At 41.9% G+C, this 25,561-nt stretch overlaps 1 protein-coding gene across 1 annotated transcript in view; it reads right to left on the bottom strand.

Moving 5' to 3' along the window:
* Positions 1-215: 215 nt before the first annotated feature.
* KLF12 (KLF transcription factor 12) overlaps positions 216-25,561 on the bottom strand; it is a 223,429-nt gene continuing 198,083 nt past the window's right edge. Inside the window, exons 6-7 of the mRNA XM_084224208.1 lie at positions 17,047-17,204; positions 216-1,499 (exon numbers count right to left, since the gene is read on the bottom strand). Coding sequence (XP_084080334.1) covers positions 1,318-1,499; positions 17,047-17,204 — 340 coding nt within the window. The 3' untranslated portion in view covers positions 216-1,317. The remainder of the gene's footprint in view (positions 1,500-17,046; positions 17,205-25,561) is intronic.

Below are 25,561 nucleotides of genomic sequence, written 5' to 3'. Positions count from 1 at the left end.
TCTGTCCTACTTACAGTTCATCCGCTACCTCCTCAACAATCAACTCTTTCCTTCATCTTTCCTGCTTTTCAGACACAAGAATTATGTTAAAGGAAATAAAAGTACTTAATTGTCGTGCCTAGCAGGTCAGTGAAACCAGCAAAAAGATTAATTTAAATGCTTAAATCCTACATGCTATTTCTCACACCCCCCACTTCTGTTTGTGTGGAGTAAATTATTGTCACAAGAGCCATTTTATTCATTATTGCTTTTTCTCTGCAAGAGATGCAGCCATTTCTTCTCTGTTTCGTTTTGATGATACATTCAATTCCATCTCAGGAATGGCTATACCACTAACCTTGGTACCAGCAAGTACAAGATCTGACTATTTCCTTGGGTTCATATAATGGCTGTGGGGAAGAGGATACCTGCATGAAAGAAAACAGCACACTGAGAATAGGGTAGTAGTTTTTAGGTGGGCTCTTTCTATACAAATCAGAAAACGGATCTAAATAATTCCATGGTAAATACAGATACTTAATATGGTATTTCAGCAGAGATGCTGCTGCCCTTTGCTTATTTTACAGACTTCAACAACGACGACGACAAAAGAAAAGAAGGAAAAAAAAACATAAAAGAAAAAAGTTAAATGGCTGGTGTCCTCTAGGGCATAATGACAAGTTGTGGTATGATATTAAAATGCCACCATCATTATTGCAAAAGTCTGATCAAGCAAACCTCCAGCTCCGGCAGCGGGACCTCTCCAGCAGAATCTTCTCGCCTACTCACACGCAGCTTGACTGCAGCACAGCTCCGGTGCAGTGCTGACACCGGCCAGATGGTATTGAAAACAAGGGGAAAAGATGGCATAATACAGATCTAGCGCTCTTGCTCTCATCATCATCATCATCATCATCATCATCATCATCATCATCATCAGTTCACGGTATCTATACTCCAACCAGCAGTGATTTTTCAGGAACAAGATGTCTGGCAGCTGAGAAAACATACAAGCTATAAACATTTTTTGTCAAAGGATGCAGCATGTAAAATAATGCCCATTCCCATAGCATCTCGGCTGCTATTTCCCAGGTGATTGTGATGACACTTTCAGGGGGTAGCCATGCTGAGGGGCAGACAGAGTTAACTTCAGATGGCGAGGAGAAGAGTGGCACTTCTTTTCCTGCTTTTTTTGAATTTCTGTTATTATTGTTTTGTTACAGACATCAGGGAAAGCCCTGCCTGTTAACACTGTAGAGGGGGATTCAGCCCTGCTGAATTCACTGTGGGTAGTTAAGAGACCCAGCTCTTAAACTCGGCTGGAACAGGTAGCATTTCTCAAACCAGCATGTGCCTGCGGCGGTGGAGCGCCAAGTGATCCGAGCGGGAGAAGCTGCGGTCACAGTCTGCACACTTGAATGGCTTCACTCCCGTGTGCTTGCGGTAATGCCTCGTCAGTTCATCGGATCGAGCAAACTTCCAGGTGCAGCCTTCCCAGGTACATTTGTAGGGTTTTTCTCCTGGGAGAAACAAAAGAAAGAGGGAAAGGGGGAAAAACAGGTTGTGACTTTCCCCTTGTTGCCATTAATCCCCACAATCTCCTCTGCACGCTTCCCCTGAACACGCGCTGCCTCGGGGTTGCTTTAGGCCAAATTACACAATTAGGAGGTACTGGATCTGCTGAATATAGGGAAAAGAGCCTTGAGATTTATCATTCCCGTGGCATTCACATGACTAAGAAAATCAACAGGATTAAGGCAATAATATAGATCCTACCTTGCAGGGGTGATGTGAGTATTAACATCAGGACAGAGGGCTGTGCAATTATTCTCATGATTGCCATACAGGTTTGCAACCCTCATCTTGTCAGGCTGCACTTTCTCCGCAAATGACCAGATTACCTGATATTTCTGCAATTTACCATGGGCTGACACAGACTTCCCATTATCCTACGATGTTTATGAAGGTTTTTGATTATTTGTGTAAACAGCATTCTGGGACATTTCTTAGTAAGCTGGTAAAAATCAACTACAATTTCCCAATGAAACATAAAAATTCAGTCTGCAAAATCTCCTCTTTATTTACTGCACTTACTTTCAGTAAAAATAATTTTGCATAATATGTGTACAATTTTTAAATGTACTTAGCCATGGGACTTGCACAACACTATTCATAAATACCCATTTACTTTAGTGAGCTCAGACTTGGGCTAGTGCAGATTTTTGGAAAATCCCACCATCTTGCTTTATATTTAAGGGTAAGAATTATGTTGTATCATGTCAGAGGAGAAGATTAATACAGCCAAACTGGATTTTGTGCTTGAATAAAGCGCAAACTGTGTAAAATCCCAGTCTGGTCATGTTTTTAGGCTATGCTTCTTCATGACTTCTATCACTCACCTTCAGTGATAGAGCATTTCTACAGAAATGCTCTTTGCAGCTACCTTGGTCCCATAGTTCAGCATAAACCAAAACTGAGGAAAGGAAACTGTGTGAGGTCCGTATTTATCTTCCTTTTGTGTGTCTAAAATTTTACTTCCCCTTCTGAAACCAGCTAATCACAACCTGGACAACAAAAGGGTATCTCTGCAACAACTGTTTCCTTTCTTAGGCACAACCATTCTTCAGTTATTTATTATCTCATATGAATCATGAGCAGCTTGCAAGGAACTATTTCAGTTATATGAACCAGTGACGCAACACTTGCCTTTTCGTAGGCAGAACCTCCCTCCTTGCGTCTCTTCAAAAGTCAGTAAATGCTTTGCAGAGAGCCCTTGGCTTCAAAAGAAAATTCCCAAGTAAGAGTATCATCACAAAGTTCAAACAGCCCTGAAAAATTCAGCTGAAATGGCCTCTGTAAGGAAACAGAGTGCTGTACAGACATCAACATGGCATGTCAGCGAGGTTGTCAGCAACATTTGAGCTCCTTGGGTTGGTACCTTCTGTGCACCATCTGGGATGTGCTGCAGTTTTGATGTCAGATGGGGGTGGGAAACAGTTGCTGTGAGGAGAACCCAGCAATCAGGGCTCTGACCACGACCTGTAGCTGCACCAGCAGCAACTCAGCCTAGATAATTCTGTATTCTCCAACCAAGCCCAGAGCACCAAATAGTGCTTGTTGCCACCAGGTGGCCAAGTGTTGGGCATCTCAAATCCAGCAGCTGCTGTGAGCTGGACAGGCAGGCACAAGCTACATGGCAGATGGTGGGATGCACGCTCTTGCCAGCGACACAGTCCTACAAAATGCACTCAAAGTTGCCACCAAACTGTCTTACATAGATATTCTTGCCACAAACAGTTGGTGCGGAGCACTGTGCAAATATAGCAGTAACCTCATCCAACTCGGCAGGTTGATTCCAAGGTTCCCATCATACCACATCAACGTTTTCCAAGTGCAGCGCTTGTCCTGCCCATCCCTCAACACAAACTCTCTTGCTCACCAGATACCACCACCTCAGTTGGCTTCTTTGGCCACAGACAATTTCAGACAACAAATATTTCTTAGGCTCTGGATTCTTACTTATAGGCATCTGAAATTCAAAACATCTTCAGGGATGGAGACTCAACTACTTCATTGGACAACCAGGGTGAGGAATTTTTTCCTAAAGTCCAATCTAAACCTACCTTGGTGCAACCTTGGTGTAACTGGAGGCCACTTCCTTTTGTCCTATCACTTATTATCTGGGAGAAGAGACTGACCCACACCTTGCAACAACTTCCTCTCAGGTATGTGTGGAAAGCAAAAAAACTACCCTGACCCTCTTTCACCAGGCTAAGAAACCCCACTTCTCTCAGTCATTCCTCCTAAAACTTGCGCTCACACCTTTCACCAGCTCCACTGTCCTTCTCTGGACACACTCCAGCAGCTCAATGTCCTTCCTTTAGTGAGAAGGACGAAATTCAACACAGGATTTAAGGTGTGGCCTCACCAGGGTCCCTGCCCTGGTCCTGCTGGCCACACTCTTGCTGATACAGGCCAGGATGCCACTGGCCTTCTCAGCCACTGGGCACTCTGCTGGCTCATGTTCAGCAGCTCATGTTGATCAGCATCCCCAGATCCTTTTCTGATGGGCAGCTTTCCAGCCTCTCTTTGCCCAGCCTGTAGTGCTGCTTGGGGATGTTGTGACCCAAGTGAAGGATCCAGCACTCAAGTCTTGTTGACTCTCACACAACTGGGCTCAGCCCATTGATCCAGCCTGTCCAGATTCCTCTGTAGTGTTTTCCCACCCTCCAGCCGATCAACATTTCCCAACTTAGTGTAATCTGCAAACTTACTAAGGGTGCACTCAATCCCTTTGTCCAGATCACTAATAATGATATTATAGATATCCATGAAATCCTTCCCCTTGGTATACAGAATTCTAGATCTTGCTTCCCTCAGCAGAAAACAGAGAACCCAATGTAGAAAGGGATGGTTTGTATGAGAAATACCAGAAAGAGGTTTTTTTAGTTCATCCATTAAAACAGCATCATTTCAGGTAAGGAATGAAAGTCAAGTGACGAAGGATATGAGTGCAGATCACTCAGCTGGAGTTCCCACACAGTTGCTTCCAGCATCGCTCCTCAGTGAGTCCTGCCTACCCAGCCCTCATGAAGTTATGTGAAAGAGACAGGACTGACGACATTCCTTGCAAGGTATTTACTCCACTGAAGGAGAATCACTCTTAGAAGAGCAACCGAAGAGGAGCTCTCATTGTTTTCAATTAAATATATACATTTAGTGTAAGAAAGGAAAAAACAGCCCAAGTAGTGTTAATGTGAAGGCATTCACTCACACGCACCTTAAAAAGGCTGCCGTAAAGACAACTGTGAAAGACACTTTTGTTCATTAGGGTTAATCAACATTTTACACAAGTCTAATTTTTAGGGAAAGAACAGTACTACTGCTTTTCTCTTAAACAGCTACATAATCTGTGCCTGCTCAAGTGCTAGAAAAAAATTCCTTCATATACTAACTCTTAACCTTTTGTTTGGTGTCATCCCAGACATGAAGACTAATCACGGAGTTTGTCAAAACCAGGAGACCCAAGAGTTCAAATGATGGAGAAAGGACCAGCAGGAGCAGAATTGCTACAAGCTGAGAAGCTGGTGACAGCTATTCTACACCAGCTTTGCCTGATGAGAGCTTGAGCACTCACGGCTGAAATCCTCAGTAAAACCAACAGAGAGGAGCTGGGCCTCAGCACGGCAACCCAGAGAGCAGTGTGTGAGAAGGTGGACAAAACTGGAAGAACTTAATCACAGTGCATATACATATATATATATATATATATATAAATCTATCTATCTATCTATCTGGATTTCAAGACTGGATTGCAGTGGAGTTGCAATCAAACACTCAACCATTCTGACTCAGACACTTCTGTCTCCGTGCGAGCACTTGAGTTGAAGTGTTTAAGAAACTCTTGGGCTTAAAGTATGGGCACATTTTGACTCCTCATGCACCCAGACACTCAAATTCTCATTCAGCTTTAAGGAGCAAATGCAGGCTGTGTGAGTTTTGCCTGGGGTGGTGGAAACACAGGAATGAAGAAGTCAAAACAGCAGACAGTTTTGGGAAATTGGAAGCAAGAAGAGCTGCATAAAGAGACTAAAAACATGTGGCAATTAGGAAGAGGAGAAAACTGGAAGAAGATAGAATCCTGTTAGTTCAACATTCTGAATCTGTGAAGTTTTTAAGAACCTATCAATTTAAAAATAGATGCCTGAAGCTGTGAACATTTGCTGACCCTCTAGTTTTGCGTGTGCCTTTGTGAGCTCTATTGTTTTGTCCTGAAACCTGACAAAAATATCCTAAAACAGAGAAATTCTGCTACTATTCTGCAGCTTTGTCCTGCAATACATGGATAGTGAACAGTACACCCCAACAGCCACTTACATTGATCAAGCAGGACCCTGGAGCATGAAAAAATATTTCTAGACAGTTCTCTGTAGAAAATGAGTATTTTCTATTATTTGGGGGAGTTAATTACCAAGTTTTGAAGGGATGAGTCAATGCTCCAAATGGGAATAGTCATTTCTCAATCTTCTATTAACACAACATCTATTTCTAAGAGCCCTCCAAAACCATGCCTTTTGTAGACCAGATGCGACAAACCAAATTAGTTTAATTACTTTTACCATATTATTTTTCCTAACCTACCATGGTTCCTCTCACTTAAGCACTTAGGAACACAGTTACAACTGCTGCTCATTAAATCCTCCAAAACTCTTCAAGTATTGAATTAATAATGCTGAATAATGACCACTGTTCAGCCACTTCAACATTTTCCGCCCTTCACACAGCCCAACATCTGTCTTCCCATATCTTTATCTTTGTTCCAGTGACATCAGGAAGACCATTCACTCAGGGAAATAAATCTCTTGAACTTTTACTTTATAATGTGATGACATTCACACATTCCTTATTAAAAAACTCAGTGTAGGTACCAGCCCAAGACATGCCATGTAATAGACAACAGAACCAGGGTCTGTTTAGTGCCATGCAGAATTTCCCACGTGGGACGTTCCTCAGCAGTTATCCTCTGCCCATCAACTAGCTGGTATCAACAGTATTTGATGCCAAACCAGATGTTTCAAAGACAGACACCACAAAACCACCATGTAAATAGTTATGGGTTCTTCTGCCAGCAGGGAAACTGTTCTGGAACTCCAGGAAACAGAGCTGGGCTTATATTCATTCCTTAGGCAAGGAACCTTATATACTGCCACTGCAGATGCCCCATGTACTCCCTCTGCCCATTTGCAGTTCCTTTCATTTGTGTATTATTTAAGTTTCATTTATCCAGCAGTTTAGCAGGCTCTTGGCAACCACGAGGTAACACTGTCTACTGCCATGACAGAAAATATCCCAGTGCTCAAGTTGTAAACAGTTCTCTTCCTCTGGCATCAACTTCCCTCCCTTTCTGTTATTACAGGTAAGTGCCATGTCCCTTCTTATTTACGTCCTCTTCAGACACCCCAATCTATCCATTTTTACTGCCCATGGAATTGTCACCATGACTCTTGAGTTTTTACGTCACTTCTCTGCAGCTCCTTCCTGCAGTGGCACGCAGCATTTTGAAATGTTGCTAACACTTTTATTCCAAATAAGAGACAACGAGGAAATAAACCTAGGGGACTGTTCAGGGTAAAGGTTTAGCAATCTAGTCAGATTTTTTTTCTATGTTAAGCTTACATCACCCTGTGAAGGACAAAGTTAGAAAGCATATAGAAACAAAACCTGAGGTATAAGTTTGTGTAGTAATTCCAGACAAGTAGGATGGGGGCATGGAGATGACTGCTTACCCCATTCACAAAATCCAATGGGTTTTAGTGAAATTTGCACAGTTTAACAGGTGGAACATGCCCAGTTCTGCTATATAAATATTTATGCCCCAAGTTTCTACTGTCATTATTTTGGAGAAGTATTTCCCACATAAAAACAGTGAGGTCATAAGGATTTAGCCCTAAACAAATTGGAAGAAAATAAATTAGCCAGCAAGCATGCCTGATATGCTACATTTTCTATTCAAAGTGAACAGATCTGCAGTTTTGCAGGGTTGAGACATCTCCTGGTGATTCCTGATTTGCTTTCTGCTACAGGATGTTATGCAATATAAGTAATGTGTAGTATTTATGTCAGCTGTTTTCAGCTCCCATGTAAACACCGGAATTGTTCTGAAGCATACAGGACAGTCCTAAGTGCACCCACACTGACAAGATGCTAGGAGAAGAAATCATACATTGAAAACCACAAATGATGGCTAATTAGATTTTGCATTTCTACTAAAAATAAGAAATTTCAGGCAGAAAAGAATCTTTTAACAGCAAAACACTATCTGATAATGAACATCCTCAGGCACTCCCAGAGGAAGAGGAAAGCTTAGCTTTCAGACATGGGGAAAGGGAAAAATGACAATTCTTACATTTTATGTGGTATTTTTATTAGTATAATTTTTTAATGAAAAAATAGAGCACTTATCAAGCACTTTACAACTTTCAAGTGCCTTATAAAGATTTTTTGAAAATGTAATCCCTCATAAAAGTCTCTTTTCACAGTAGTACTGTGTAACAAATATCAAGTCCATTCTGCAGGTAGGAAAACCAAACCAGCCTTCCCAAAACTGCTGAGAGTGAACAGCAAGGCTATGACTTACACATTAGGAAACACCTTACTTTCTGCAATGAAAGTGCTAAAACTTAGCTTAAATCCTTTGAAAGTTTGAAATATTTTCAATCATTTTGATGCAAAAATCTAATTTATTTATTTACTTAATGCAGTCACTAATTTACTCTCCCTCTTTGGTGAACATAGGCAATTTTACTTTTATGTTTCAGTATTGTCAAAATATGCAAATAAAATATCTTTCCAGGAAGAGATTAGTTTCGTATCAGTTGAGCAAGTCTGGCAAAACAATTTCTACGAGCAGAACAGGAACATACTGTGCTGCCTGGGACACGTCTTGAAGTTCAGGTTTTTATTTCTTGTTCTCAGTCTGACTTAGGCAAAGGACAGGGACATGGTTTCTTCACGTGGAAACCGGGAACACAACAATCTCTTCAGTTCAAATATAGAGTGACAACCTCCACTCTAGAAGAAGAGACAGAACTTCATTACACTTTGGCAGTCCTTGAACTCATTATTTACAAACTCCTCTTGTGATAATTCAGATGGGAGTCCTTTTCTCACATCAAAACACACAAACACTGTGTGATGAGCTTCACTGCACTGATGAGCTTTGGTTCTGCTTGCCATCCTGGCCCTTCTTCTCACTCCCCCTGCAAGACCAGTCCCTAGTTTGGCAACCCTACTTCTTTCCTTCCACTACTGTTGTCCCACATGCCACTCTAGGTATACAACTGCCCCAGTCTGACACTATTTAAATACAAACCCCAGCAAAAAAGCCTTTGGGACTAAAATCAAAAAATTCAATTTGCTGTAATTTAAGAAGGCAAACCCATTGTATCAGCCTCTGGTCTGTTCTGTAACCACACGCACAGAAAAATGAGAAAGAGGGGGAATCCAACCAAATTCTGTATTTTCTCTTTTGGGGGCTTCTGCAGAGACTTTGCCCCAGAATGGGCCCTACTAAGCACTATGTGACATATGAATGAATTAATGCTTGGGGACAAGGATTAGGTCCATACACTGCCAAGGGTGCTGCTGATGCAGTATGATAAATTTTAACTCCTGTAAAAATAGAAAAAGTAAAACATTTGGAAACGTAAAAGGCCTCTTCCTGTACACCTGAATCCAGGAGCCAGACCAAATCCCAACAGTTCATGAAAAAACATCATTTTATTAACCTTCCTGAAATTTGTTTCCTGTATGATGTGGTGTGTATATGTAAGTTTTTAAGTATATGTTAAGTGCATATACATATACAGAACATGTATCTATTATTGTTATGTCTGTAGTGAAAGATGACATGAAGTGTTCTTCTTCACAACAGCCATAGCAAATACATGGCACTATTGAATTTCCAGTGCTGTGGGAAAAAACTGAGGTTTTGCTTCTTATAGCAGCCTTCACTCACTAAAGTATTTGGGAAAGGTGAGGCAACAGATCCATACTTCCCTCAGCAGCCAAGTGTAAGGAGGGTGCCAGCAGATCTGCACATTTACTCTCCTAACTGGGGTGCTGCAGGCTTGGGCTTTAGTCTGGCCTTCCATGAATAAAACAACTTTCCTTCACTGTAGTCTACAACTGCACGGCAGACACCAAACAAGTCACACTTCCCTACCCATCCACCTCCAACGCTGGTACTGTCTGTCACTCCTCCCTGCATTGTTCCACCATCAAGAAAAATGCTCATGTTTGTCAGTATGAAACTTAGACCTTCCTTTTGTTTCTTGAAAAAAAACAAAAACCCCAAACCAACAAGGAAATCTGCCAAAGAAATAATAAAGAAAACCCCAAACAAAAAATAACTAAAATGCTCCAAGGGATGAGCTTGGTCTCAGTTTTGTACAACTGATTATTTGGTGTTTGCACTGTACTGGAAGTCAGGCTTAAGCAGAGCTAGAAATGGGCACTGCTGTGCTGAGCTATGCATAGAAACAGAGCATTAAAAAACTCACTTCCCATTTAAGTGAGCTGGAAATGGAATTAAACTTTCCAAAAGAAGATATACCAATTTTTATCACAATAAAAATTAGATTAAATATATGTAACACTTAAGAAAAATATCAGCTGCAAAAAAAAAAAAAAAAGCATGAGAGGGACAGGGGAAAGCTCATTAATGTGACTGAAATACCACTATTTCATATCCTATGTGGAGAAAACACTGAAGTGTAGAAAAGAACTTTACATCCTACACAGGTTTCATCATATCTTTTTACTATCCCATGAAAAAAGAAATTTTTGTAGAATTCACCCATGTTTCTAACTGCTTATTTGCAAAAAAGTGAAGAGTGAAAACGCTGATTTTCAGGATCTACCTCTTGTTTGCTTTTATGCACGCAAAAAAAAAAAAAAGAAAGCAGGAAAGAAGAAAACCCAAACAAAACATTTTTTAAAAACCTTTTATGAGGCTTACTTGCAGTTTTCAGCATGCTGCACTCTCAAAGACTGTGTTTCCGATCCAAGGTTGCCCTGACAAGGACTGGATGGGCACGAGCAACTTCAGACACACTTCCCAAAAAACATGGATTATCACCAGCAGCAAATGACTGTTCCCTCTGCTGGGGACTGAGTGGGCTGCAAGAGTTGGAAACCCTGTACTGTGTATTTATTCCTCCAGGTCTGGGTGCAACATCTGGGAAAATGTTTTGGAAGTAGTGGGAGTAAAGACATCTTTCTTGCCTTCATGGCACTTCAGGGCTACACACGGTAGACCACAATCACGCCAGAGACCTCAGATGAACTGCAGCTCTTTGGAGGTAGAGCATTAAGTACTAAAAGGTTGGCTTAGAGAAAAATCTTATTCTGCATAATGAAATTATCATTATTCCCTCGTGCCACACACAGACAAAACACATATGCACCCCATATTTACAAAGTCAAGGGGCACTGTTGAAAATATTTTTCATAACCTTGAGACTGCAAGTAATCACAGAGGCAATTAGACTCGCTTTCCCATCAAAGTGCCTTGGAATAACCACACGGGCGCTCTTCCATATCGGCACAGCATCAGACCTACAATGCAGAGGAATGACTCCCTGTGTGTAAGGTGAATTCAGAGCTTGAAAATGTGCCAGAAACGAAATAATTTAACTTTCCACAGAGCAGCTATTGGAAGAGAACTGGATGTACAAGCTCCTTCTGGTATGGACACCTGCCTGTAACTAGCTGGGCTCAGACAACGATCTCACTACATCCAGAGGCTCCCACTTCTGCATCACCTTTCTAGGCTGTGGTGGCTTTGGTGAGCCTGCCCTTACACCCCTGGTACATACTGCACCAGCAGACAGCTGCTCTTAAATATACTTCTGTTCTGAAATGTGAAGCCCGCCACATCAATGGCAGTAGATTGAGGCTTTATTTATTAAATAATCAGTTTATCTTCTAAAGAGAAACTGCATGAAGAAAGAGCAGAAAGGCTAGAAAGGAAAACTTCTGTGAAATATACTAGTTTTCACATTGGAAAGCTCTACTGTTTATTGAAACTGGCAGTAAATTTTAAACACTAAAATAAAGTATTTCTTAAAAAATAAAAGCATCACCCAACCCAAATAGACCCTCCTATTTTACTTAAAGCAAATTAATTTTTGAATTGGCTTTGTTTATTTAAATTCTCAGTTTCTGAAAGAGCACATGAACCTGCTTTTGGAGGTTTTTTCATTTGACAGATTTTCATGCTACAGGAAGAGAGCAGGGACAAGGAGAACACGGGACATGAGAAAGAAAAGCTGGGGTTTTGAAGAGTGAGTCTGGCGGGTAGGTGACAAAGAGGTGTTAGAGACCAAAACTCTACACAGTTCAAGTAAAATCCAGACAGATTATTTAAAAAATGTTGCTTCTTCCCAATATTTGTCTAAAGAAGGGATTACAAATCTGTAAATATCTCGCTGGAACTTATAGTTAGCAAAAGGCATTAAACAGACCTTAAAAAAACAACAGGTAATGAATGGAGTTTTAAAACCTACAGAACAAAAATAGCTTTTTTGGTGCCTCTGACTTTTTAAGTCCACTCTGAAAGTGCTCAAAGGAAAATGTGAACAAAGACTAATGACAGAGGCCCTTTCATATTAAAATAATATATGGAGCAACAGTGAGTGAGAGGAATGCAATGTTTGAAAAAGCACAGACTAAATAAAACACCCATGTACTCACTAGTCCTCTCTCTTCTAGGGTGGTGTCTCAACACAGCTACAAAAGAACATCTTGGGGAGGGAATGCTGTCATTTTCTCAGGTATAAATCTGTACTTCTGAGATGTTTACTGTCTCCATGTAAAACTGCTGAAGACCCCTTGACACTGACAAATAGGCTTCATTACGTCTGTGGCAAAGGTATTTGCTCTCATCTCTCAGGAATGATATAGGCGTTGATCAAGGACAAAGCCCCAAACACTAAAACAATTCACTTGGCCTGGGGGCTATATTCAGCCTGGCTCTGCAAGAGCCTGACAGAGCAGCCCCTCTACTGCAGCAGCACTGAGAAGGGTGACTCAGACCCAGGGCTGGCTGGGGCAGGACGAAGAGCAGCAGTTGCAGCCCAGTATCCGAGTCCCACAAAAGTGCTCTGGTTATAGACCTTGGCCTCCTCCACTCCTCCAAGGCAGGAGCAAGGCCATGCCTGTGGATAGATGGTGCCTACACCCATGGATTGAATCCATTCCCACTTCATGCTGCCTGGAAAGTCCCAGGCCTTTGCAGCTGTTGACCCCGCAAAGCCGCACTGCCACGTTCTTCCAGAAATTTTTAACTAACAACTGAAATAAGGTTGCACAGAAATACAGAATCCTGATTACTACTACAGTAAATGAAAATCCTGTGGAGGTGAGAGACAAGCAACAAATCTCTTGTGTTTCAGACATTAAAATTATGTCCCACATTACCTCAAAGCAGGCATCTTCTTTCTTTGTTGACTTCTTCAGGATGATTCATACAATGTTTTAAACTCCTTAGGCTTCTCCATGCACTAAGATGGTAGCCATGATGAACAAGAACTGGATTTAACCATGAGCAACTTCAGATGTTTAGATGTTCATACAGTGGAAAGAACCAGTATTACTCAGTCTGTAGGAGTCAGACATCCAATTGGAAGTGTCAATGGCTACTTTAGTACTGCTTAAAAGTACTGGAATAGCCACTACGGATCATAAAATAGCATTCTGACTTGTTTTCTTCTCCAGCTTCGAAGTGAGAGCAGCAAAGTGAAGAAGGTGGGTCCCACCAGGGCTGCACAGGTGCACACCCCTTGGAAACAGCATTTACACTCTCCCCATTCCTGGGGCCAGCACCAACACCGGTGCCAAGTGCGACACAGATAAACACAAAGTGGGAATGCAACCCACAGCTGCTGGTTTTCCCAATTTTAAAGATTATTCCATTGTGTAGTCACACATTAGTAATTTCCTTTAAATTCACTGAAGCAGAAACTAGCTCCATGCAAGTCCAGTGAGCCAATTTCTCACAGTTTCTCCTTGCAGAAAGAGTTGATAAACCTGAGCTGCGAGATTGCCTGTGAGCCCTGAAGGCTCTCCATCACACCTGATACCTGCTGATAGCTTTATTTGATGATCTGGCAAAACAGAAACAAGAAGCTGATACTAGAAAGAGAAATTTAATACCAGTGCTCGTGCTTTATGCAATGCTCTATCTATCAGAGGTTTCACTTGCAGCTTTCCCAGGCAGAGAGACAATACATAATTCAAGTCCGCCCCCCAGTGGACTCCATGCCCACACCACCACACCAAGTTTTGAGGACACTGGTGGCAAGTACTGAGGAGCTAGATGACAGCATACTTAAAAAACCTAGGAGTTACTCCCAGAGAATTAAATTCAACTGTTACCGTCTATAACGTTCTGTTGCCGGTCTCCACTAGGATGAAAAGAAGTATCCCTTCCAACCAACAAATCTGTTCATCCTAACACCACATTGTTTTTCTTCCTGCGTCTAAACTACTGTGAATGTTTCAGTGGCTATGCACACAAAATGATGAAGTTTGGAAAAGATCTTTAAGATCATTGAGTAAATGAAAAAAAAGTTCTCAAGCACATACTGCTTAGGTAAACAACTGTCAGCAAGATCAGCCTGCCTAAAAAAAATAAGGCACAGATTATGCAATGCTGAGTTTCTGTGATCTTTTCTCAGAAAGTTTCCTACTGAAACTTGCTCACTCTTGCGTGCATAGCTGTCATACTTCATTTATACTTATCCAAAACTGCACTAATTACTGTGGGTCATACGTGAATAATTAACTTCTTTTGCCTGAAGCAAAAGTAAAGGCCAAGATAAAAAATGCAAGATGAGATTAGTACATGGCCAAGTACAAGATGAGTACTCTCATGGCCAAGGCTACATATAAGTCTGAATATACCAACTTCTCATCAAGACCTCTGAGAAGTGCCCTGTAAAACACATTTAATTTTAACAGCATGACACAGGTTTTCTCACTGATCCAGTGGCTAAATTCAGCACTGACCATTTTTCAGGACTACACTTCTTTCATCATGCCTGCTGCAATGTCACTATAAAGCAGTTAGTTATCAGCTAGGTTCCTAAGTAGTATCAGATCAGCTAGTATCAGAAGGTTTTTGATTCAATGTTATTTTTCTTTTTCCCTGAAGTAATAAACCAGCTACCAGCATGACTACAGAACAGTTCAGGCAGTTGTATGTTGGCGTGGGAATTGGTTTCAGTCACCTCAGAGTCTGGCAGGTATCTGGGCTTCCTCTGTGCTCAGCAGTGAAGGAAAAGCACCTTTGCAAGCCAATCTCTGGGTATACCTGAGGAGGGAATCACATGCCCCAGAGGTGCCAATCCCTCTTCTCTGACTACCCAGAGATCCCAGACAGATAGCATAGCCTTGACACCAGCTGCCAGGGAACCACAGCTGGGGATATGGATCTTACGATTACAGCAGGGAGACAAACTCCTTTTGTGCTGGTGGAGAGCTACTGCTTAAACTGGGATATATCTACATCCTCTCAAGCTTTCAGTGCCTCCTTCTGAGCACCCTACATGCACAGCCTGAGATTCAGTGGTGTTGACTATCTAACACTGATTTGCGTGCATTACCTGCAAGCACCGGTCTGCCCCATGAGATCACTGACGAATTACAGATGTCCAACAAATGTAATTCTCAGTGTTTTAAAATGTCACAGCAGAAAAGAGCCTCTTCTGTTTCTGGGCTGTCTTGGGTGTGACATTTCTGAGGCTGTCCACATCTAGTTTGGTAACTCACATGATGATTGCTTATACTTCTGGGCTGGTCGCCAGTCTGGCAGGATAAAGAGTGACTTCCCTGTGGTGTAAGCAGATAAATGGTATTTTTGTTTCAAACCAAACCCTCTATGGCTCTTCTCTGCTGGGCTCTCTGTCTTTGAATCTGTTACAGCTATGTAATGCTCAAAGGGTGATACAGGCAAGAAAAGAAACAACACGTAAATCCAGCAGGGAATAGGAAAATGACAGAGTAGGGTTAGACTGGGATAAAAGAGGTAAAACAAGAATGACAGAAAATGGTGACAGGATAAGGGTATACAGAAGATATTAGAAGGGTAGGGATGAAAGACCACATTTAAGATGGGAAAGAAAAGGGAAGATGAAAAAAGAATTAAGACAGGACATGACAAATAATGACAGAGCAGAAAACTCATCTTAATGGGAAGATATGAAGAAACCAGGAAAATTGGCCTGGAAGGAAACATAATGAAATTTCCAGATCACTGGAACATTTCTGTTGTTTAAGGAAGGGACTCGTACCTTACAGAAATTGTTTTAGTAGGGGATATTAGGATGGAGCCTTGTTCCATCCTCCTCTCAACAGAAGTCCTACCAGCCAAAAGACATACTGGAAAAAGTGATGGAGATGCAGCCTCAATTGAAATGGAGAAGCCTTCACTTAATTTTCTAAAATAATATGTCATGCTCTTTAGAGTACATCAGATCACAGAAAGCACCAGCAGATTCTCAGCAAAGAACAACATTGTCCTATACACTGGATAAACATCATCTTTCCTGCAAGGAGTTACAGGAATGCTGAAGTCCATTAAGAGCAGAGAGATCAATAAATTTAATTTAAGCAAATCAGCATCAGAGAAAGGAATAGCACTGAGGCTCAGAGTGTTCTTTTCACTGCCTTTCCAGCCATTCAATCAATCCCCTTTCAGACTTGCTCTTGATAACTTCAAATTGCTGCTCCTGAGTTTATCCACAATAAAATTAGAACTATTACACATCACTGCTTCAGCTACCCTTACATGCCTGTCATACAGATTAGTAACAGCCCATAAAGTTAATAAGGACAGCAGGTATGGACTGAGTGTTAAGTATGGTCACCCCTGAATGGGGCCCAGCTCCTCAAAGCATCTCTCTTGCATCTCTGCTGTAGGGATCTAGTGTGACAGATTCTCATACAGTGATGACTTCCCTCTCCAGTATGGGATAGGTGCCTCTGAAAGCCTCCAGAAAGACATACTGAGGACTTGAGTTTACCCTTTTATTGAACTGAAGGATTTCAGGAGCTCCTGGCATCCAGAGGCTACATCCATAAAAGCAAGTAGTTTCAAAAGAAACAGGTCTGCAGAGTGAAAAAAATGTTGCTGAAGATTCATGACCACACTATATGCTCTTGAGGGTTTTCTCTGGACTAGCTCTGGTTGGTCCCAAGCAATGACCACACTTTGTTTGCGGAAGCACAGCAAGTATGTCTCCAGAGGCCACTTTTCTGTTGAGTTTTATCGGAGAAGAGTCTGGTTGGTGCTGCCACCAGTCTTGTGCTGCCAAGAGAGGATGGCAGGGAAGTTCCACTCAAAAGAACACTCCTGATCTGCACCAGAATGCCAATGCACTCACAGACATCTCTGTTACTTAGGTACAGGCCTTTGGCGCTTAGTGTAGAATGACAAGCTCATTATGCCCTAAACTGCACAGAAAGGCACCTGCTTGTCTTAACCACAGTGCCAGCACATCTTACCTGTGTGCGTTCTCCGGTGAGCCTTCAGGTGGGAGCTTTTTGTGTATACTTTGTTGCATCCCTCAAAGTCACACCGATGGATGCGCCTCTTCCTGGAGTCTGGAGACTCAGACCTCCTCTGACGCCTTGTGCTCTCAATACTGAACGGTGAAATTGAACTGAAAAACAGAACAAAAGCACAAAAAGTGAAGCAAGAGCATGGTGTATAGCCCAGGCCCCAAAGAGAAGTGACTGTGCTGGAAGTGACATAAAAAGTGAATTATCTATTTCCCTTTCAACATTTTGACACAATTAGTGCTTGAACTAGAGCATATTCTGCAGTATAAAATAACTGAAGCTTTGATTTAGAAGTGCTTATTGCCCAAAAAAACCCCACCATGATACTTGAAATACTGCTCCAATAATGAAGCAGCCTGACTTTATCTGAGCTCTATTTCTATTTGACATGTGTCCAGGCACAAGCTCACTGAGCTGTTTTCTAAACAAGTTTATATATAGCCTCCATAACTTTTTTTTTGACAAGTTTAAATAGATAAAAAGCCTGAAACCTTTTGTGAAAAAGTGTTTCCAGTACCCAGATCTGAACTATGGATCCTCACATTAGGCCAAACACCTGTTGTTTGCCTGAATACAGGCTGCTAACAGATCCAGATCACCCCGCAGCAGCGATTTTTCCATTTTCTCATTTAGCAGTTCTCAATCTATCATGTGCAAGCCAATGAAATTTATTTTCTTTCAGACCACTGATAAATGAAGTTTAAGAACAAGGCCAGAGAACAATCCCCACAGAAACACATAAATGCTTATCAAAGATACTCCATTTATAGCAATGTCCTACAGCCTATCAGTTACCCAAATTTTAAGCAATTAAAATACAGCATTGAAGTAATGTTGCATTAGTTTCTAAGTACAGTGTGTGCTGGACCTATTACTTGAAAAAAGCCTTGCTACCGCAATGCATTTGGCTTGGTTAGATAAATTATTATCAAGTTGGAAGGCCGTGATTCAAACCCTCATTGACTGCCAGTAATCATACCACCCAGCCATAAATCATTATTAACTGATCATCCTATCAACCTCACTACAATTATACTGCACAGCAACCACCATCACCCACAGCTACAGCAGCCTGTTTAGTTAAGTACTGGAACAACTCTGCCCTTCATCAGGTTTCTGGGGCTTCCCAGGTTTATTGACATTCAGGGTAAATGGGCTACAGAATCATTAGCCTGCTCTTTTAGACTCTTAAGATCAATCTGAAGGAAAAGGATGAACCTTTGGGGAATCTAGGGTACTAAGGCAGGCATTTGAAAGGAGCACTGATGTTGATGCATCTGCTGGGAAGCACCTCTGTTAACACCGACCTGCAGGCTCTGTCAGAGGAGCTCCTGCACAGCTGTAGCTGTTATGGCACACACTGAACTCCTGGAGCTTTCCAGAACTTGCTGAGGAGCACTCATATGGGGTTAAAAGTTTGTGTAAAGTATCTCACACCATTAGCATGTGATTTCACTGATGTTCTAATTCTCTGCACACAAATCTCTCAGCCTTGAATTTGTGGTAGTCCAAATTATGCAGTATGATTTTTGTTTAAATATTTTAATGGTACAATTCCAATTTGAAGAACCTAATTGGGGGGGGGGGGAAGTACTTTCTTTCTAAACAGTTCTCTTTTAACACATATTCATATTTCACCTGCAGGCGAGAGATTCTCCAGATTAATTATTTTGCCTATAATATGATGCATGTAAACAGATGTGCAGAGAATTCTTGGAATGGAGACAGAAGTGGACAGAGAGCTGTAGTAACAACATCAGCTGGCAAAAATTGTCCCCAGGAGAGTACGAAACATTAGCACTTTAACTATATGACTGAAATACAGATATGTCTAGCTCTCACAGAAATGGCTTAGGAATTGCATTTAAGCAATTGTTTTGAATGTCAGAACAAATAAAAGTCTTGTGTTAGACAATTCACTGAGAATGGTTTCACTACTCCAGTAGGGTTTTTTTTTAAACATCACACCAGCTGAAATAAATGCAAAGTTGTAAATCAAATATTAAAGCTCAATACTGAACATACAAAATCCAGTGCTCAAAACTAGGAAATTCTGATCTTTAAAAGTAGGCATTTGTACATCCTTTTTCTGCAAGCAACTTATGAGCTGTCTTAAAATCCTATTTTGTAACAGAGTGTTCAGATCCAGGATAGTACTGCTCATTTAAATAGGAGATCAAGCTTAAAATGCTGCTGCAATTTCCAGCCCCAAGACAAAACAAACCTTGAGAAGAGTAAGCACTTCATAAAGAGCTATTTGTCACATATGTGAAAGTGATCTCACTGCTGGGAACTGCTCTGTGCTTTCTTGGATATTTATAGAGAAGAGGATGGCACAGAGCAGTGCCATGAAGGTGGCACACCATCAATGCTGCTGCTTTTTAACTGGATTGCTCCCTCTTTCTAAAAAGTGTAGCACCCTACTTATCCCACAGGAAGGGAAATAACTGAGTAAGCCACAGAAGGTGATGAATATTGTCACCATCCCCTGAGAGCTTCACAGTCATGCCTTGCTCAGCACAGCAAGGAGAAAAGCTCTCGTCAGCTACAACCAGCAAATGTCACCTCATGCCTTCCCCTTGCAGCCCTGCAGCTTAAATGAGAAACTAACCAGCAGAGGAGGCCCACATGGCAAGTGAGAGCATATGTCCAAGGTGGTTTTCCTCTGCTGCTTGAACTCCTGTGGCATAGGGGGGCCTCCACTGCAGACATCTTCAACAGTGGTAAAGGAGCCAGAATCTACCTGACACCACGAGTGTGGTTTTAGCCTTCCAAAAGCTGTGTGACTTTAAATGGGGATATCCACATTTAAGAAGACCCTAAAAAGACTTTAAAAAAAGCACAAAGTGCTTTTTGGAGCTTCCTCAGGTTAGTCTCTCTCACAGTAACTTCCAGATGATTTGCTGATGTTCTTTCCCTTTGCCATGAGAACAGTAAAGGGACACCTTCTCCTTTCTCCAGCAATTTCTATAAAATACCCTCACTGACCACACAGACAGAAGAAAAGTCCTCAAAACCACATTTGATGCCTTTTGAAGGCCACAGGGGCTGTGCCAGGTGTCTCTGGTCAGGACAGGGTTCCCAAAACTACTGTTTGATGGCACCATACCAAAGTAGACAAAGACTTTGAAATGTGTCAGGGAATTCACAGGCATTTATTTTTTCAGCTAACCTACTTTTCCTTTTTGTTTAAAATTCTATAAAATAAATAAAGGAAAAACAGCAAAAAAAAGACCACAATGTCCCTCTTCCCCCAGCCAAAACCCAAACAAACCATATAATAGCAGCCTCTTTCAAATTTAAGTGTCCCCCCCCCCAGCGACTACACTGAGGGAAGACTTAGAAACCTGTGGTCAGCCAAGAGCTACCAGGGTACCCTGAGGAGGAGCTGCCAATTCTTCTGTCTATGGCTACTATCTCAGGCAGCTTTTAAGGCTCAAGGCGGACTTTTGCAGTAGCACACTTAACAGCTCAGCAGGATGTATTAAATTACTGCTGAAATTTGAAGTTTGAAAGATAAATTAACAAAGAAGAAAACTGTCAGCTTGATGTTTATTTATCTGCACCTCATTATTTCTAAAACCAGTGTAATTTCTATGTTAGTATAGAAATTGTTACACCTAATGGGAATACTGGGAGACTGCTGGTTGCCTCCATGAGCCACTGCAACACCTGCAGTCAGTAAGGCTGGTGGGGTGAAATGAATAAAACCAATGCAAGCATGGAGGGTGATTTATAAAAATTCAGCCGCATTACTTCCAGTTAGAAGTGAAAACATACATCTTTGCAACTCACACATGGCCAAGTTCTTGGCTCTCTGATACAAAGAAGTCAGCAAAACCTAACACCGACAGGGGCTTCACCACTAGATGGCCATCAAGTTCTGCTGAACGTGATCTGCACTGCATGAGATGTGGATCATAACAAACCTGGTTGCAGGATTATTTTTCCTTTCTATGAATGTTGCCCATGACTTCCTAGATGTTTTGCCTCTCTTCTGTGTGGACAGTGAATAGCCCTTGGCACAGGCAGTAACACTGTTAAAAACATGTCGTGTTTTTACATTTTAGGCACATGTAATGGGTGCCTTTATACTGATCCTGGGTTTTCTGGGCCATACACCAAGCAGAGCTGCCTGGGGAACGCGGTTTGTTTATTAAAGCCTTGAACTGTGCTCAGTCTCGTGACACACAAGTCCCTGCACACTGGCTGCTCCTCACTCACAGTGTGCTCAGGTGCACTCACCCTGTGGCAAACACTCAGGGTTACCTTTGGCCACCCAAGCACGAGCTCCTGGGTGCTGCTGGCATCCCAGTGAGGCGGCCGAGGCTGACATGGCCAGCGAGGAGCGAGGGACGCGCACCAAGCCACGCTTCGCTCTTTGCTCTACAAACCCAAACAGTGTCCCAGTGTTGCATCTTCGTCCTTGTGATTACCATTTTTACTCCTCCTTGGCCCTCCACTATGAGCTCAGACTCTTTGGCAACACATCCTGCCCGCCTCCAAAGTCCTCATGGAAAACACATTGATCCAGGGTTAACAGGTCAAACCAGTCTGTACCCAACATCCCTGCCACCTTACCTAAGTCTCTCCTCTATAGCAATCAGGCTGCATTACCCTCTTCTCTAGCTGCCCCTGTAGTTAATTGAGAGACTCGTGGTCTCTCATATAACAGTCTGTGGCTGCTAAAAGCAGATGCTCTCTTCCCTTTGGGGTGGGACCCAGGACATATCAGCCATGTCCCCTCCGCTCTGGCTACTATGGGAAGAAAAACCAGATGGGGCTCACGCCCATGCAGCATCTGCTCAGCCTGGATGAGGGGCTCAGCAGGGCAGCCCATGTAACACCAGTTGTGGGTCTCTTGTGCTTCTCAGCCCCTGGGCTCTGAGTACAGGATTTGGCTGAGATGGCACAGCAGGACAGTCCCACTCCAGCTGCTTTCTGTTGTGCTGGCACCGGCACTCGCTTGATTCTGCAGCAAGCCAGTGCAGGACCCACAGTAACGAGAAGACAAAAATTCCGCCAAAAAAAATCTGAGAACCTTTTGGTAGCTTGACTCCCTAAGTAGGAGAGTGTGCCAAATACCCGCACTGACATATGGCAGAGGATGGGAACCTGTGGCCATGGGTTAGGGGAGTGTGACCATGCCTTTTAGTGGGAGCCAGCTGTGATTAACACAACTTCCATGTAAATTTAGAATATGGGTGAAGAAATTGAGAATGTGGACAAAAGCAATCAACATCAGGAACAACTGGAAAGTCCAGCTTTTGTTCCACAGGTAAAGTTGCTTCTTGTAATATCTGAGTATAAAACACACAGAAAAACAACCACATAAACAGATAAGCTGAAAACAAAAACTGGGAGATATGACCATGATGAATAACCATGAGCTGATGATGTGCTTTGGCAATACATGACAGAAGCAGTCATATCCCACCCTCAGTTCAATTTTGGACATTCAGATATTACAGGTTTTATGTTTCTAAGGGAAAAATATGTCACTATACAATACTCAAATAATGTATAAATTTAGCAATGTGAATCTTTATGAGATATGCAAAGCTTTTGTGTCAGCCTGTTAAGTTATAGTAATTAAAATGCAGGCTAATTAAATAAAAGCAGAAAACTAGAGAACTACATGCCTGCATTCAGATGGTAATGAGCAGTTGTAGAAAATCCTTGGATCTGTAGCATTTGTTCAGTGTTCAAAGGGAACCAGGGCTGCAGAAAAAAGCATCATGGGTTTTGGTTGCTTAACATTTATAGAAACTAGAGCTGTTAAATTACTAACTATAGACATCATGTTTTTAAACCCAAGCCTTTGGATTCAGTGTGGGATGGCACCCCCTGGGCACATTGAACAGCAGGATCACACACCTCCACAGCAGCTGTCAGTCCTCCTGTGGTCCACAGGGCAGCTGCCCACCAAGAACCATCAAAAGCAGGGGTGACCACTGGGCTTTGCTGGGCTCCGCTGGCACTTTTCTGAACAAACACACCCACAGCAGCACACACCACCCATTTGTGGAGGTGATGTCGCTTAATACAAAGTATCTTCTGATAATTAAGGCCCTAAGTTTCAGAAGGTAACACACATGTGGGTACTCCGTGCCTTTTTGAAAAGCGGCTTTGAATCACATTTCCCAGATTCCAACTCTCAATTACTTTATTTTGTAGCACCTTTTCACAAAATGCAATTTTATTTTGTGGTAGGACATTTAATGTTACCATCCCACTCAGGACACCGGTGACACTACACACTACACCATGAGGAAATATGACATGGATTTTATTTCTCATTACAATTTATAGAACTCCTAGTAGTCAGATGCCAAAATCCTACTACACAAAAACATAGTAGGTTTCTTGCTATAAAATGCTTAAATATCAGTGCCATCTCCTGATAAAAGTCTTCGCTCAAATATTTATTTAAAAAAAAATTACAAAGTTGCTTCTGTCCCCTGTTCATAAACAGATGCACATGTATATATACGCATGTATTTTTCTCCTCTTTGATTTCTAGATCCTATTTAATGTTTCATGAAAGGCAAACAGCTGCCTTAGGAATGTTAGACATTAAAACATATCAAGCAGTACTTAAGGCAATCATAAAAGGAAAATATGTGCTACTCTTTTATTAGCAGCAGTTACTTCAATCACTGTACTTTAAGGTGATGTTTTACTCGAAATTATACTTTTTGTCAAGAAAGAAAGAAGGAATTTGGCAGCATAAACAAACAGCCCATATATGAAATGGGAAAATTACATGGATAAACAAGACACAGATAAAAGAAGATTTGAATACACTTGGTTCAGAAAGTGCTTGAGCTGGAGCTGGAGTGAAGCTGCACAAGGAGCAGATGGGTAGATGGGAGTAGGAGCACAGAAGTTTCTCCTGTTATGCCCTGAACTGGATGTCCACCACTGGCTGCTACGAGAGGCAGTACCCTGGCAAGGAGGATCCTCTGCTCCAGCTCCATTCCCATCCATGCTGTCATATTCCTGACCTGGGCAGTCAGCAAACAAAACACCCTGCACATCTTTGACCTCAACTTTATCTGCAGCATTTACTGTTGAGACCAGATAAAGGTAATAAAGGCACTTGAACTGCTGAGCTGCCTTGCAAAACCTGAGTGTGCCACAACATTGCTCTGCCTGAGGTGGAAGTAGAAGCACAGCTATACATGGAACAAACTTCTGGCAAAAGGAAAGAACTTTGGGACCTACTAAGAAAAACACTAATGTAAACCATGGTACACCTTACCAAAACTATTCATCACTTCTGTAATCAGATACATTAAGCTGAGGCATGAGACATTTGTTTGATCTTTCTGACCTATATTTGTGCTGTAGGAACCCGGAGCACTTTCCAGCTCCTCGGATTTGATGTTCTGAGGTGCATTCCATCTCCACAGTGGGCTGAGACCCAAATACACACCCTATTCTCCTCTTTCATGCTGCTCCTCTCTTCTGGCTTTCTAAGGAAAGAAACCTGGGCCAGAAAGCATCTTTGACATGCTCCAGCACACCCCCCAGATCTGGTGACTGGAGGACTGTAAAGCACTTCTGACAGAGAAAACCCCTGAATCAAATCTATGATGAACTCTGAAATGTCATAGGAAAAAAACCCACCAAAAGTTTCCATCTATTTTACCCTTACTAACCCATGAAATTTTACCCTAGAGAGCTACTGTGTAAAAAAGCAAAGGAATTACATGCTAACTACCTGGCACCTAGGCATTGCCTACATTACTAAGATGTTTCTTCCTGGTTTTGAGAAAATTCATGGCTGTATTATAACTTGCACTACTACATCCAGCAGCAACCAAACCTGGGCAACAGCAACTCCCACACCAGCCCTACTGAATTACTGAGATGCTCCTAAACAAGGATGAATTTCATGTTTCTCCTAGCATGCCAGAACATACAGAGTTTTTTTCTACCTGCAAAGGTTTTAGACACAGACAGGAAGGCTATTATATTTTACACCCAGACTTAACATTTTCAGTAATATTAAACATAATTCTGTTTCACTGCTCTGCTTTCCCCTTGGTTTGGACAGACTTATTCATATTAAATGAGACACTTGTCCTTAGATTTTGTCAGAGATTCTGAGGTGACACATGACAGCAGTTTACATATATTTATAAGTATTTTTCTAACATGTGCATGTTACAGAGGATGCACAGCTGCAATATTGACCCTTCCAGCTCCTCAGGATGGTTGAACAGAGTGCAAAGACTGCTCTGGATGTCGAAGCCCATGTTAACACCCCTTTTTTTAACATGGTGTATTATCATGGAGTAAGACTAACAGAAAAATTCATCTGTGGAGGGAACTACACATTTTTTGCTGAGCCAGATTCTTCAGAGGTAGCCCTAGTTGTCCACAGTCTTACCCTGTTTAAGGATGAAAATGTTCGAAGACAGAAAAAAAAAAAAACAAACTAAAAATTCAG

The sequence above is a fragment of the Fringilla coelebs genome (assembly GCF_963513975.1).
Source record: "Fringilla coelebs genome assembly, chromosome: 2".
Taxonomy (NCBI): domain Eukaryota; kingdom Metazoa; phylum Chordata; class Aves; order Passeriformes; family Fringillidae; genus Fringilla; species Fringilla coelebs.
Note: the sequence above shows the minus strand (reverse complement) of the source record. Positions and strands in the feature narration are given on the sequence as shown.